Source organism: Oncorhynchus nerka, linkage group LG27 (assembly GCF_034236695.1).
Source record: "Oncorhynchus nerka isolate Pitt River linkage group LG27, Oner_Uvic_2.0, whole genome shotgun sequence".
In the NCBI taxonomy this organism is placed as follows: Eukaryota; Metazoa; Chordata; class Actinopteri; order Salmoniformes; family Salmonidae; genus Oncorhynchus; species Oncorhynchus nerka.
Genome location: NC_088422.1, coordinates 26,739,385 through 26,755,393, shown reverse-complemented (window position 1 = coordinate 26,755,393; position 16,009 = coordinate 26,739,385). Strand labels below are relative to the sequence as shown.

At 46.4% G+C, this 16,009-nt stretch overlaps 1 protein-coding gene across 1 annotated transcript in view; it reads right to left on the bottom strand.

The window, feature by feature from the left end:
- LOC115111487 (homeobox protein cut-like 2) overlaps window positions 1-16,009 on the bottom strand; it is a 119,194-nt gene that overhangs the window by 69,488 nt on the left and 33,697 nt on the right. Inside the window, 2 exon segments of the mRNA XM_029637584.2 lie at window positions 35-82; window positions 3,126-3,236. Coding sequence (XP_029493444.2) covers window positions 35-82; window positions 3,126-3,236 — 159 coding nt within the window.

Here is a 16,009-nt window from a genome sequence, read left to right as displayed (position 1 = left end):
CTGGCAAAACATAGGCAAGGAGGTGTCAACTCACCTGGGCTTGGAAACTCTTGAGGACAGGAGCCACCATCTCCTGCACTTCCTGAATACAGATAAGCAGAACCAAGGATGACCATTTTTGAGACAGTAGAAGCTCCATCTAACTAGGGACCAATTGCCCTGTTGAGAACAGGGGAAGACTTCTACTGTACCTTGTATTATAATTTGTCTCAATAGTATTGAATATACTAACTTATGGACAACTTTAAGATGAGGAAGACTGTCAAATGCTGTTTGATCCCAGATGTATTTTCCTTTAGCCAAATTTCAGTAGAAGAAGCAACGTCCCTGGTTTGGATTGATTTGGGAGGGAGGGAGGTGGAGGAGGAAGGGGGGGTTAAAAGTGGGGAGTGTAAGTGGGGATTTCCTGCTTGTATTAGCTCAGACTCCAGCTTCTCCCTTCCTCCTGGCTTTCAGTGAGCCCCGGGTAGAGGGATTGGGCTGCCTGTGTGGACAACCTGATCCTGCCATCTGCACCTGTATTATACTGACAAGATTACAGCATACTCTCCACACTCTCAAGCAGGGATAGGGGCTCTGCAGTCTGACTCTGGGAGATCCTAGGAACCCTGGCTGTGACCCTAGTGGTACTGCAGATACACTGGCCTTAAACAACACCTAACTATAAACCACATATTTTAATTTAAATGTTAACATACCTGGAGAAGGGGGGTTGGGGTAATAAGACGGACTTGTCCCAAGCATTGTGCGCAAATTATATGCACTAAAGCGGATTATAAAATTAACTAAATAATTCCAGGCACAAAGGTAAGCGGGGCTCAAACACTGAGCAAGTCAGTCTGCCTAGTGGAGCAGAGACGAACAGAATGACACACAGAACTCATAGCAGGGTAGGGAGGGGGCAGGGGGGAGGAGGCAGGGGGTAGGAGGTAGGGAGGAGGCAGGGGGTAGGGAGGAGGCAGGGTGTAGGAGGTAGGGAGGAGGCAGGGTGTAGGAGGTAGGGAGGAGGCAGGAGGCAGGGAGCAGGCAGGGTGTAGGAGGTAGGGAGGAGGCAGGAGGCAGGGAGGAGGCAGGGTGTAGTGGGTAGGGAGGAGGCAGGAGGTAGGAGGTAGGGAGGAGGCAGGGTGTAGGAGGTAGGAAGGAGGCGGGAGGTAGGGAGGAGGCAGGGTGTAGTGGGTAGGGAGGAGGCAGGGGGTGGGAGGTAGGGAGGAGGCAGGGGGTAGGGAGGAGGCAGAGGGTAGGGAGGAGGCAGGGGGTAGGAGGTAGGGAGGAGGCAGGGGGTAGGAGAAGGCAGGGTGTAGTGGGTAGGGAGGAGGCAGGAGGCAGGAGGTAGGGAGGAGGCAGGGTGTAGGAGGTAGGAAGGAGGCAGGAGGTAGGGGAGGAGGCAGGGGGTAGGGAGGAGGCAGAGGGTAGGGAGGAGGCAGGGGGTAGGAGGTAGGGGAAGAGGCAGGGGGTAGGAGGTAGGGAGGAGGCAGGGGGTAGGAGAAGGCAGGGTGTAGTGGGTAGGGAGGAGGCAGGAGGTAGGAGGTAGGGAGGAGGCAGGGTGTAGGAGGTAGGAAGGAGGCAGGAGGTAGGGAGGAGGCGGGGTGTAGTGGGTAGGGAGGAGGCAGGGGGTGGGAGAAGGCAGGGTGTAGTGGGTAGGGAGGAGGCAGGGGGTATGAGGTAGGGAGGAGGCAGGGGGGGGGAGGGAGGAGGCAGGGGGAGGCAGGGGGTAGTGGGTAGGGGGTAGGAGAAGGCAGGGTGTAGGGGTAGGGAGGAGGCAGGAGGTAGGGAGGTAGGGAGGGGCAGGGTGTAGGAGCTAGAAAGGAGGAGGTGGGGAGAAGGCAGGGTGTAGTGGGTAGGGAGAAGGCAGGGGGTAGGAGGTGGGAGAAGGCAGGGTGTAGGAGGGTAGGGAGGAGGCAGGGGGTAGGGAGGGGGTAGGGAGGAGGCAGGGAGGAGGCAGGGGTAGGAGGGAGGAGGAGGCAGGGGTAGGAGAAGGCAGGGTGTAGTGGGTAGGGAGGAGGCAGGGTGTAGGAGGTAGGAAGGAGGCAGGAGGTAGGGAGGAGGTGGGGTGTAGTGGGTAGGGGAGGAGGCAGGGGGTAGGAGGTGGGAGAAGGCAGGGTGTAGTGGGTAGGGAGGAGGCAGGGGGTAGGAGGTACAGGGAGGAGGCAGGGGGTAGGGAGGGAGGTAGGGGTAGGAGGCAGGGGGTAGGAGGTAGGGAGGAGGCAGGGGCTAGGAGGTAGGGAGGAGGCAGGGTGTAGGACGTGGGGAGGAGGCAGGGTGTAGTGGGTAGGGAGGAGGCAGGGGGTAGGGAGGAGGCAGGGTGTAGGAGGTAGGGAGGAGGCAGGGTGTAGTGGGTAGGGAGGAGGCAGGGGGTAGGAGGTAGGGAGGAGGCAGGGGGTAGGAGGTAGGGAGGAGGCAGGGTGTAGGAGGTAGGGAGGAGGCAGGGTGTAGTGGGTAGGGAGGAGGCAGGGGGTAGGAGGTAGGGAGGAGGCAGGGTGTAGTGGGTAGGGAGGAGGCAGGGGGTAGGAGGTAGGGGAGGCAGGGAGGAGGCAGGGTGTAGGAGGTGGAAGGAGGCAGGGTATTGTGGGTAGGAAGGAGGCAGGGTGTAGTGGGTAGGGAGGAGGCAGGGTGTAGTGGGTAGGGAGGAGGCAGGGTGTAGTGGGTAGGGAGGAGGCAGGGTGTAGTGGGTAGGGAGGAGGCAGGGTGTTGTGGGTAGGAAGGAGGCAGGGTGTTGTGGGTAGGAAGGAGGCAGGAGGTAGGGAGGAGGCAGGGTATAGGGAGGAGGCAGGGTGTAGGAGGTAGGGAGGAGGCAGGGTATAGGGAGGAGGCAGGGTGTAGGGGGTAGGGAGGAGGCAGGGTGTAGGGGAGGAGGCAGGGTGTAGGGGGTAGGGAGGAGCCAGGGTGTAGGAGGTAGGGAGGAGGCAGGGGTTAGGGAGGAGGCAGGGTGTAGTGGTTAGGGAGGAGGCAGGGTGTAGTGGTTAGGGAGGAGCCAGGGTGTAGGAGGTAGGGAGGAGCCAGGGTGTAGGAGGTAGGGAGGAGCCAGGGTGTAGGAGGTAGGGAGGAGCCAGGGTGTAGGAGGTAGGGAGGAGCCAGGGTGTAGTGGGTAGGGAGGAGCCAGGGTGTAGGAGGTAGGGGGCACTAACCTCTGAGACATTTCTCTTGAACTCCCGGCTCAGCTCCACCAGGTGCTTGTGCGAGTGCTCGCTCTCTTCCTGTCGCCCTGCCAGCTCAGACGCTACTGAGTTTAACTCCCTCTATAAACACAAAAAAAGAGGGATAGAGGAAGAGCAGCAGAGAGCGTGCGCGAGAGAGAGAGAGAGAGCGAGAGGGAGACCACTTAGAGAGGCTGCCAACAGTAATACAGTGCAGCTTAGAGTGTACATAAATAAAAATACAGTGCTGAATATTAACTATGTAATCCTTCATGATCTTATAGCGGTAATACTTACTGCAAGCCCTGGCCCATAAATAATTAAGCCAAAATAAATCCAATGCCTACAGTAGCAGAAGGCATTTTAGATAATCAGTATTTGAAATAATCAATACGCTTGCAACGGCCATGGAACTCCAGTGAGAGAGAGGAAGAGAGAGAGAGAAAGCGAGAGAGAGAGAGAGAGAGAGCGAGAGAAAGAGAGCGAGAGAAAGAGAGCGAGAGAAAGAGAGCGAGAGAAAGAAAGCGAGAGAAAGAGAGCGAGAGAGAAAGAAAGCGAGAAAGAGAGCGAGAGAGAAAGAGAGCGAGATAGAGAGCGAGAGAGAAAGAGAGAGAGAGAAGAGAGAGAGAAAGAGAGAGAGAAAGAGAGAGAGAAAGAGAGAGAAAGAGAGAGAAAGAGAGAGAAAGAGAGAGAGGAAGAAAGAGAAAGAGAGAGAGGAAGAGAGAGAAAGAGAGAGAGAAAGAGAGAGAGAAAGAGAAAGAGAGAAGAAAGAGAAAGAGAAAGAGAGAAAAAAGAGAGGAGAGAGAAAAAGAGAGGAGAGAGAAAGAGGAGAGAGGAGAGAGAAAGAGAGAGGAGAGAGAAGAGAGAAAGAGAGAGAAGAGAGAAAGAAAGAGGAGAGAGAAAGAGAGAGGAGAGAGAAAGAGAGAGGAGAGAGAAAGAGAGAGGAGAGAGAGAAAGAATAAACAAGGCAAGCAGAGTCACGTGTGAAGGAACCAATAACCTGACAATCAACCTTATAAACAAATATAGGGTTTCCTGGAGAAATTAAGAGCTGATTTTAAGCCTAGACAAGACACAATTCAACACACAACATCATTTATTTTTCCATGATTAACAGAGATCACATTGAAGCCTCTATTTCATTAAAATCTCTCTTCCACATCTTTGCATTGATTTCAGGTGGATTTTAATAACAGAAATATACTGCTGGTATCTTATCTAGGCCCAGTGCTAATAACCCACATTTTCCTATTAGTGTCACAATTGCCTAAATCACAATTAATCTGTCCAAATCCTTCAATACCTGGTGATGCAGTACTTGCTAAAACTCCACCCTATCAACATCCACTGTACAATTCCCAGCAATCTGTGTACACAGCCACTCCTCAGACCCATGCCTCACCACACCACTTGGCATTCACAAGTCCAATAGCATCCATTGACTCATACAATTTCCAACTCTTTCTGCAAACCAACAAAACACATCTAAAATCTTGCTACAGTACTCGTCTCCACTGACAACGTTTGTCCTTTTTAATCCCACCTCTTTTCCTGTCCTCTTGGATTGGTTTTATTTGATGCTCTTCCCTTGTATCTGCTGGGATATAATATAAAAACTGGAGTGAGGGATTCAATTAACACAGTGAATTTATATATGACGCTGGAAAATGAAATTGACTGTGTTTTAATTAATCTCCAGTCTTACTTAAAAGCAATTTAATAAATTATCACGAGCCAAAAGAGAGAAAACCTAGGGACAAAACTCTAGTTCCATATTTGAAAAATGTAACTGATTCCACTTATTCCCAGTGAAAGAATTTTAACCCTTCAGTTTCATCAGATCTCAATGTAAATAGATTACTGTACTGGTCCTTGAAAGAGGCCACCTTTCTCTCTCCAAAACCAGCGACAGAATGCTCCCCATTGATGAGTTTTATTTGATCTCTCTTGGGGACAGTTGTGCCTTCTTAAGAGATGGGTCCTTTGCCTAAGGACTTTCTCCAAGAGTCAGAATGGATTACACTTCCCTTTGCTTATCCCATTCTCATGCATCTCAGATTGTAAATCATGATGTTGATAGCAAAAACCACACATTTCATGGAGGCATCATTTTTTTGTCAGAAACATTCCTATTTGGTTTCCGACTGCCTGTGCTCTTATTCGCTAGTCACTGTGCTTCAGTCAGCCATTCTAACCCATATTGGATGAGACTTTTGGGGGATTTGGGACTTGGCTGTTAGGAGTGGGCTAGCCTCCAACAGATTCAAGCAGCCCTAGACCACCAGCTAATCTGGCTGAGAGAGAATCAAGGTAGAAGTGGCTTTGTGTGGATTATAGTGCTGATTCTGAATTGCCCAGCCCTTCATTGTCCATGAAGAGACTAAAGTAAAGCAAATCACACTGATGCCTCATTTCAGTCGAATTCAACACAATGTTTGGTTGCATCTTCACATGAAGAGTCCAATAACATATGTATTTACATTGTAATTATGTGCAGTGCTTAATTTGGGCCGGAGCTGTCCGCAGCGCCATTCTGGCACTTCTCATTTTTGGGGAATTGGTTCCCGGCTCCTCTATAAAACTAAGTAGCCTATTGCAGACCCAGACGCACACACGCAGAAGAAAAAGAATGTTGAGCAAAGCAGAATGCATTGAATGGAGAATGGGCATTCATTTCCTGATTCCACTTTGTTCAAGTTTATTTGCCAGTAGTCTGTGACTCCGTGTGTGACAGTAGGCTGTTCAAGATTGCGCAAATGTGTCATGAATACACATGATGCACTATTCCAAGTTGTCAAATGAAGGTTGAGGTCATGAAAAGTAATTAAATGAGTTTCATAAATTTGTGTTAATATAATTAATGAAGTCACACTTTTAAATATGATCAATCACTTAATCTACATATCAGCCATTATCGGAATGACTCTTCAGTGCCTGCCAGTGTGTGCTGCGTGTGTGCCAGTGTGTGCCGCGTGTGTGCCATTGTGTGCCGCGTGTGTGCCGCGTGTGTGCCGCGTGTGTGCCGCGTGTTTGCCATTGTGTGCCGCGTGTGTGCCAGTGTGTGCCGCGTGTTTGCCAGTGTGTGCCGCGTGTGTGCCAGTGTGTGCCAGTGTGTGCCAGTGTGTGCCAGTGTGTGCTGCGTGTGTGCCGCGTGTGTGCCGCGTGTGTGCCGCGTGTGTGCTGCGTGTGTGCCAGTGTATGCTGCGTGTGTGCCAGTGCGAGTGGGCCGTTGCCCGAGAAGAGAGAGCGCGACATTTCAGCAGCACGTATAAAACAATGACAGACAACAGACTAACTAGATAGCCAATTCAAAACATAATATAATGTCTTTGTCGCCTTTCCACGTGCACCGTTGGAAAGCTGGGATTCCCCTCTGTCATGACTGTCCTGATCAGGTCAGGTTACAGGAGACCACAACCCTACAGATCGTCTCTCACCCCCAACAGAGGAGGAGAGATCTAGGGGTCTGAAGATGTGGGGGTTTTATGACCCCTCACGCCCAGGGTAAATCTTAGGCCACAGACAACATCCCTTTGTCCTCTCACTATGGAGAACCAGCCTCAGAACATTAAACATGCAATAAAGGGAACTTTGGAACAGTGGTTTCCGTCAGCCACAATGGTGGTCATGACGATAGATGGAATATGAAAATGTATGTCATTTTTGTTTTGTTATTAAAGGTTAATAGATGACGTTATTACGGAAACGTAACTGTAAAAGTTTTACTAGGATATGCTTGTTGTTTATACATTGTACGTTGTGTAGAAAATCTCTAAATCAAAGAGAATGTTTTGGTAAAGATGAAATGTGAAGTTAGTTGTCTAAAATTGGATTTGAGTACAAATCTAGACCTTGCCTCTTAACTTGGTACGCCCAGAGAATTGCCCTAAAGGCGGTTACGTCCACTTCTGACCCGAGGGTATAAGACGTGAGGGAAGAATTAACATATCAGACTAAGTGACCCAAGCTGCAGCCGAGGTCTAAAAGGTCAACGAACCCAAAACTCAACCCAAGGTTGAAGACAAAGAAATCTTTTTCTACCCATGCTACTGATGAGTAGCAGTTTCTAAGCAGGTGAATTCAAGCCGGACCACCTAACCTCCACTCTCCATCGAATCGTGGTATCTACACTGTTTCATTCCTACGCAGTGAGCTCTGAGCTACAGAGCTGTCTGTCCTCAGAAGACCCCTTCCAGAGCAAGGGCGAGGAATCAGACCAAAAGGACACTGACATCGTAAGGACGACCAGAGAGTTGCGCGGGAGAAGTGCGTCATTGAGAAGCCTAAACGACCCACGCGGAGCTTCCCATCTAAGACCTCCAACACGTAATTACATCATTATATTCTGACCCATAAGAGCGGCAAGTTTGGGGCAAGGCTAGGGTTAAAATAAGCCTAGCTGACAAATGCACCCAAATGTATATTTCTCTCGTGTACTTTCTTTTTCTCTCTCTTTTAAATCCCCATTTTGGGTGACACGCGCCATAGTGTGTTGGCCCGTTATACTAAGTTCTAATCAATAGCCTAGAATGTGGTTTGTGTATGTATATATTTTATCATCATTTTAGCTTTCTAGTAAATAAATACTCAACTAAGACTGGTGTGGTACGAACTCATTGGTAAGACCCGGGTCCGTGCAGATTCCCGGATTATGCGACGTTCAGAATGAGACTGTAGAGGAAACTGATTCATTAGCGACTGTTGTAAAATCGATGTTCTGATATTCTTTGAGTTCATTTGGGAAATAGAAACTCAAAACAAATTTTCCCATGGTGCCCCAGGTTAATGAGTTAATAATTGCTTGATTCAGTTAATCACGCAATTAGAAACCTTTAATCATTCGATGAGCAACAGTTGTCACATTAACTAATACAACGTTATGACACCTCTATTAAACAGTAGCCATGTAATGTTAAACATCTACCCTGAAACATGAATATTTGAGCCTTAAACATAAACATGTCTAATTAGATACCTTGCTTTGAAGTAGTCTACCTTATCCATTTGATTCCTGATTTATTGAATGAGGGAATCCTTTTATAAAGACAAGAGTATTTGGTTGTAATATTGCAATAAATGTATATCAAAGGTGGCAACCATCCTCCAGAATAGCTACTGGGTGTGCAGGCTTTTGTTCAAGCCCTGGTCTAACCACATTGTAGACTAAACAACAGCTACTCAACAGGACCTTGATAAGCAGACTTGGGTGTTTCAGGGCTGGATGCCAAGCCTGCACACCCAGGAGCTGTGTGACCACATGTTAATAACATGTGACTAACAGTGCAGTTCTACTTTGTGGGCGGGTAAGTGCCTTGATCAAGAGCACAATGGCAGGAGATGGTAGGCCTGTATGGGATCAGACACAGCAGCCTTCCAGGGTCAATAATGGTTACTTTTTCATGTAGGCTATAATAAGTCATGAAAATGTGGTTAAGTCATGGAGAAGTCATGGAAAATGTGTAGGAACCCACAACTGTGAATAATCAGGAGGTCTCTAAAGTAGAGGTCGACCGATTCAACGGAATGGCCAATTAATTAGGGACGATTTCAAGTTTTCATAACAATCGGAAATCTGTATTTTTGGGCGCCGATTTTTAAAATTTTATATACCTTTATTTAACTAGGCAAGTCAGTTAAGAACACATTTTCAATTTTAAATGACGGCCTAGGAACGGTGGGTTAACTGCCTCGTTCAGGGGCAGAACGACAGATTTTCACCTTGTCAGCTCGGGGGACCCAATCTTGCAACCTTACAGTTAACTAGACCAACGCAATAACGACCTGCCTCTCTCTCGTTGCAGAGACTGCCTGTTACCTTGGCTTACTGCATTCGCGTAAGTTGCTAGCTAGCATTAAACTTATCTTATGAAAAAAACAATCAATCATAATCACTAGTTAACTACACATGGATGATGATATTACTAGATATTATCTAGCGTGTCCTGTGTTGCATATAATCTGACTGAGCATACAAGAATACAAGTATCTAAGTATCTGACTGAGCGGTGGTAGGCAGAAGCAGGCGCGTAAACATTCATTCAAACAGCACTTTCGTGCGTTTTTCCAGCAGCTCTTCGTTGTGCGTCAAGCATTGCGCTGTTTATGACTCCAAGCCTATCAACCCCCGAGATGAGGCTGGTGTAACAGAAGTGAAATGGCTAGCTAGTTAGCGCGGGCTAATATCGTTTCAAACGTCACTCGCTCCGAGCCTTCTAGTAGTTGTTCCCCTTGCTCTGCATGGGTAACGCTGCTTCGATGGTGGCTGTTGTCGTTGTGTTCCTGGTTCGAGCCCAGAGAGGAGCGAGGAGAGGGATGGAAGCGATACGGTTACACTGGCAATACTAAAGTGCCTATAAGAACATCTAATAGTCAAAGGTTAATGAAATACAAATGGTATAGAGGGAAATAGTCCTATAATTCCTATAATAACTACAACCTAAAACTTCTTACCTGGGAATATTGAAGACTCATGTTAAAAGGAACCACCAGCTTTCATATGTTCTCATGTTCTGAGCAAGGAACTTAAACGTTAGCTTTCTTACATGGCACATATTGCACTTTTACTTTCTTCTCCAACACTTTGTTTTTGCATTATTTAACCAAATTTAACATGTTTCATTATTTATTTGAGGCTAAATTGATTTTATTGATGTATTACATTAAGTTAATAACTGTTCATTCAGTATTGTAATTGTCATTATTACAAACAAATTTTAAAAAAGAAAAATCGGCCGATTAATCGGTATCAGCTTTTTTTGGTCCTCCAATAATCGGTATCGGTTTTGAAAAATCATAAAATCGGTCGACCTCTACTCTATAGCAAAATATTGTTTGTGAATTTCAGTGAACATAGTCTAATGGACCAACTTGGACAAAGATAGCTCCTGCACTTCTTTCATCCCAAGTCAAGCACTGGTTATGTGGGTAAAGTGTAATTGGAGTGTATAGTTCAGTGTTTGCAGTATATCCTCAAAGTCTCCACCAAGTTCATTAGTTGCAAAAGTGAAAACATGAGTCTAGTGTTGGGCAAGGAATGTAAAATGTATAAACCTATCAAATGGCATCATAACATACCACTTATTTTTATTGTATGTTAAATATACCATGGATTTCCATTTCCATTCAATTGTGAGTAGCTCAACCTGTTAGGTAAGTGTAACTGGCTGTAAGGGAGTCAGACGCAGGAGAGCAGAAGTTGGGTAGCCAAAGGAGCCTTTTATTTCGGCGAACAAACACACGGCACTAAGAACACTAAATACAATATGGGTTGACATAACCCAGCGCAAACCAGTCTAGCGTGGACATACACGAAACAACAAACAATTCCACACACAGACATGGGGGGGAACAGAGGGTTATATACACGTCTAATACTGAGGGAATTGAAACCAGGTGTGTAGGAAAACAAGACAAGACAAATGGAAAAATGAAAGGTGGATCGGCGATGGCTAGAAAGCCAGTGACATCGACCGCCGAACGCCGCCTGAACAAGGAGAGGAACCGACTTTGGCGGAAGTCGTGACACAACCAACAAGACAAGTGAATACATCTATATGAGTAAAACAACAATAGCTGAAAAGGCTGGGCAATAGCACATCAAATGAAACCTGGTGTCTGCCCACGTTCTTGAAGGGAACTGAAGCAGAACATTGTTTCCCTGTTTGGTTTTCTTGAAGAGACGGATGATGGAGCAACTGTACAACACAGTGTACTTGAAGTCTCTTGAACTAAAATATTTTACACCTCACTAATCAAAGCTGATCCATTTCACCTTGAGTTATGGGTAACTGAGGTCTCTGATAAGATTCACTTATCTCCATGAATCCGCATGGAGAGTCCAAGAAAACACACATCTAGAGCTACTATACTCTTGATTACTTACATTGAAAATAGGGGGAGTAAACAAGTTTGATTCCCTGTAAAAAGAAGAATTTCCCAGGAATCGTTTGACAAGTTTTTTTTTAAAGGCGATCGGGACCGAATTTTCAGTGTGTAGCAGTCAGGTCAATACCGAGCTCCTGTCATTAAGGCTCTGCCAGTCAAACATCCGGACGTAATTGATGAGTTTCCCCGAGGGAGGGCAGAGCTATCACTGGGGTGGGGGTAGGAGGAAGAGGGGGGTAGTTGAAGGAGGAGAGGGGGTAGAGGGAGGGAAGGTGTGCCCAGGCTTGGTCCTGCGGAGGACAGTATCTGTGGAGGAGCTGACGACAGTCTCTGTGGAGGAGAAGTCACATGTCCTGACAAAGTCAGTCACACAGCATTAGGTGGGTCAGGTATTTAAGCTTGTGTGTTGTGTTGCTGAAAAGACTGCGGGAGTAGTCCTTTTAGACTCCACGGAGGGACATGAAAAACAAAACAAGCAAAATGGAGGATAATGGTGATAAGAAAGCAGTGGAGAGATCTTGATATCAGGAACATCATATTTTTGGCACTACAATGTATCGACAATGCTATGAAATAAATCACCATTGGACCATTACAAACATTGATGTTAGCAAGTAGTAATAATATTAATGCTTATTAAAGCTTCTAAGTCCATCAATCCCATGACATATCCATTGACGTTAGTCTGTAAAAACATTCAATACATAAAAGACATACAAAATCAGTAGTGTGTGAGAAGCATGTATAAAATGTTTTCTGTAAAAATGTGAAGCTACTATATTGTAAAACAGTATATTTGAAATTGATTCCTTAAACCTACCCCTCTCAATTACATCTGTGGCCATAAGCTGTTTCTTGGCCTTCCACCAAGACAAAACATGGTGGGAAAAACGACCAAGACACATTACATTTACATAGAATGTAGACTCACAGGCACACACAAATGTATGCAGCGGGCTTGGACAGCACAAATAAAGGGGGAAATAGGGCGAGGAGGACAGGGGAAAATGCAGATGGGTATTATTTTTCTTTTTGCATCTCATCTAATTGCAATCATAGGCAAATGTCTGAAAGTGTGACAGCATCAGCAGAATTGCTGCTGAGAGCACAGAATCTTTGTCTAAAAATAATCAGACATTCTGTGTGCTGCTGTTAGTTATAATGGTAATCGATGCTGGAGGCTTTGAATTCCATCAATTTATAGATCCACTCTGTTCTGCCTGGTGACTGTGGAGCCTCACAACCCCCACCGCATACGCACACCAAGAGACACAAACACACATTGCATGCAAGCTCACACACAAAAGAGCACACACACACACACACACACTGGTCGTAGCAAGGCAGCACTGGAGCCAGTGTGTGATTAAGATAAGTCTAGTTTCCTTTTATACATTCCTTATCCCCTCCTATTCTCTGTAGGGCACAAGATTGGCCATAGCCGTCTAAGATTGGCCCCGCATCTCAGACGTCACATTTGAGTGGGATCGATCTATAAATCAAATCACCACAATCAATGGCCCCGATCGCTGCAGTCTAGTCTGGCCTCAACGTTATTACTGGCACCCCCTAGCCGCTGAGGGGTGGAGAAAAAGAAAAAGAAAAAGAAGGCTGGGGAGGGAGAGGGGTTCAGGGCAGGCAGGGCCTCGGCTGGCTGACTGGCTTCTGTCCATATACAGGATGTGCCCTTATCTGGCCTCCCTCCCTGGGCTGACCGACCGACTGACAGGCAAGCAGCTCTCTACATCTCTACACAACTGTCTACTATAATACCTCCCTGTTCATTCAGCTGCTCTCATTTCCACTACTCCACTCTCCACTGTGTTCAAACCATACAGTGATTGGTATCAGAGTGTCCACTATGCAGCAGTAGTACAGTGATTGGTACCAGTGTCCACTGTGCAGCAGTAGTACAGTACATAGGAAGTAGAAAGTGGTGGTGTTGAATAGTTTGTGTAGGCTGAAAATCACATTTAAATTTTGACACCTTTCTAAACCCTGGACTAGTAAATCTGATAAATCATCCCAAATAATTAATCCCCAGTCAGTCAGACTGTCTTTAAACAGCAAGCTAAATCTCGCAAAGGGGATGAGAGGCGCGTGAGCGTTACAACCATCAGCAAAAGGTGTGACTGGTGTTGTCAGACATTGTTCGTCATAGCCAGCTTCATTTAGGGAGTTTTAGAGCCTGATGCACCAAAGCACATCGTCCCGTCAACACTTCTTTCTCTTTTTAAACACGTGTGCACATGCAAGCAGGCACGCGCACACACACATGCAAGCAGGCACGCGCACACACACATGCAAGCAGGCATGTGCACACACACACACATGCAAGCAGGCCAGCGCACACACACATGCAAGCAGGCACGTGCACACGCACACACAACCATTGATAAGAAAGGGTAACACATTACCATTATGGTATTTTTCAGTTGAGACAGCACCTTGAACATTTTTTACTAATAAAAACTACAGCCTAACATAGCCCTTCCATTGAATCTAGAATCCTAGTGATGTCTTTAAATGTCCTCCAATTAGAACCTTCAAACTGCTATCTATGGGTGAACATTCTAATTGAACGGCCAATTAGAAGAGCTTATTTATCATCATTAAGCTAGGCCCATTGTTCTCCTCATCTCCAAGTCTGTGGTTACAATCAGGATGTCTATTGTCATACTGTAATACATGGCCACTGACTGATTAGACCTCCCTGGATTCATTAGCAAGCTGGGGGGTAGAAACCTGAGTGAAAACATAACCTCAACAGGCCAAATAAGGTCTGGTAAAATGGAGACTGGATGTGAATGATAAAGATTTGACTGTATATAAAAGTGGTCCAACGTGGTGGTGATGACTTTATTTGTAGAGCTTTATCGTGTGTTGTCTTATTCTCATGCTGAAATTAATGTTTGGTTTCTGAGAGAGAATCGTCCATCGCAGTCCATTCGTAGTTGTGAAAGGCAAAGGAACTGTAGAGCATCACTCTTTATAAAAAAATATATATATACACACACACTGCTCAAAAAAATAAAGGGAACACTTAAACAACACAATGTAACTCCAAGTCAATCACACTTCTGTGAAATCAAACTGTCCACTTAGGAAGCAACACTGATTGACAATCATTTCCACATGCTGTTGTGCAAATGGAATAGACAACAGGTGGAAATTATAGGCAATTAGCAAGACACCCCCAATAAAGGAGTGGTTCTGCAGGTGGTGACCACAGACCACTTCTCAGTTCCTATGCTTCTTGGCTGATGTTTTGGTCACTTTTGAATGCTGGCGGTGCTTTCACTCTAGTGGTAGCATGAGACGGAGTCTACAACCCACACAAGTGGCTCAGGTAGTGCAGCTCATCCAGGATGGTACATCAATGCGAGCTGTGGCAAGAAGGTTTGCTGTGTCTGTCAGCGTAGTGTCCAGAGCATGGAGGCGCTACCAGGAGACAGGCCAGTACATCAGGAGACGTGGAGGAGGCCGTAGGAGGGCAACAACCCAGCAGCAGGACCGCGACCTCCGCCTTTGTGTAAGGAGGAGCACTGCCAGAGCCCTGCAAAATGACCTCCAGCAGGCCACAAATGTGCATGTGTCTGCTCAAACGGTCAGAAACAGACTCCATGAGGGTGGTATGAGGGCCCGACGTCCACAGTTGGGGGTTGTGCTTTACAGCCCAACACCGTGCAGGACGTTTGGCATTTGCCAGAGAACATCAAGATTGGCAAATTCGCCACTGGCGCCCTGTACTCTTCACAGATGAAGGCAGGTTCACACTGAGCACATGTGACAGACGTGACAGAGTCTGGAGATGCCGTGGAGAACGTTCTGCTGCCTGCAACATCCTCTCCAGCATGACCGGTTTGGCGGTGGGTCAGTCATGGTGTGGGGTGGCATTTCTTTGGGGGGCCGCACAGCCCTCCATGTGCTCGCCAGAGGTAGCCTGACTGCCATTAGGTACCGAGATGAGATCCTCAGACCCCTTGTGAGACCATATGCTGGTGCGGTTGGCCCTGGGTTCCTCCTAATGCAAGACAATGCTAGACCTCATGTGGCTGGAGTGTGTCAGCAGTTCCTGCAAGAGGAAGGCATTGATGCTATGGACTGGCACGCCCGTTCCCCAGACCTGAATCCAATTGAGCACATCTGGGACATCATGTCTCGCTCCATCCACCAACGCCACATTGCACCACAGACTGTCCAGGAGTTGGCGGATGCTTTAGTCCAGGTCTGGGAGGAGATCCCTCAGGAGACCATCCGCCACCTCATCAGGAGCATGCCCAGGCGTTGTAGGGAGGTCATACAGGCACGTGGAGGCCACACACACTACTGAGCCTCATTTTGACTTGTTTAAAAGGACATTACATCAAAGTTGGATCAGCCTGTAGTGTGGTTTTCCACTTTAATTTTGAGTGTGACTCCAAATCCAGACCTCCATGGGTTGATAAATTTGATTTCCATTGATAATTTTTGTGTGATTTTGTTGTCAGCACATTCAACTATGTAAAGAAAAAAGTATTTAATAAGAATATTTCATTCATTCAGATCTAGGATGTGTTATTTTAGTGTTCCCATTTATTTTCTACACTGTAGAATAATAGTGAAGATCTCAAAACTATGAAATAACAGATACGGAATCATGAAGTAACCAAAAAAAAAAAAGTGTTAAACGTGGCCACCTTTTTTCTTGATGATAGCTTTGCACATTTTTTGGCATTCTCTCAACCAGCTTCATGAGGTAGTCACCTGGAATGCATTACAATTAACCAGTGTGCCTTGTTAAAAGTTAATTTGTGGAATTTATTTCCTTCTTAATGCATTTGAGCTAATCAGTTGTGTTGTGATAAGGTAGGGATGGTATACAGAAGATAGTCCTATTTGGTAAAAGACCAAGTCCATATTGAGGCAAGAACAGCTCAAATAAGCAAAGAGAAATTACAATCCATCATTACTTTAAGACATGAAGGTCAGTCAATCTGGAAAATGTCAAG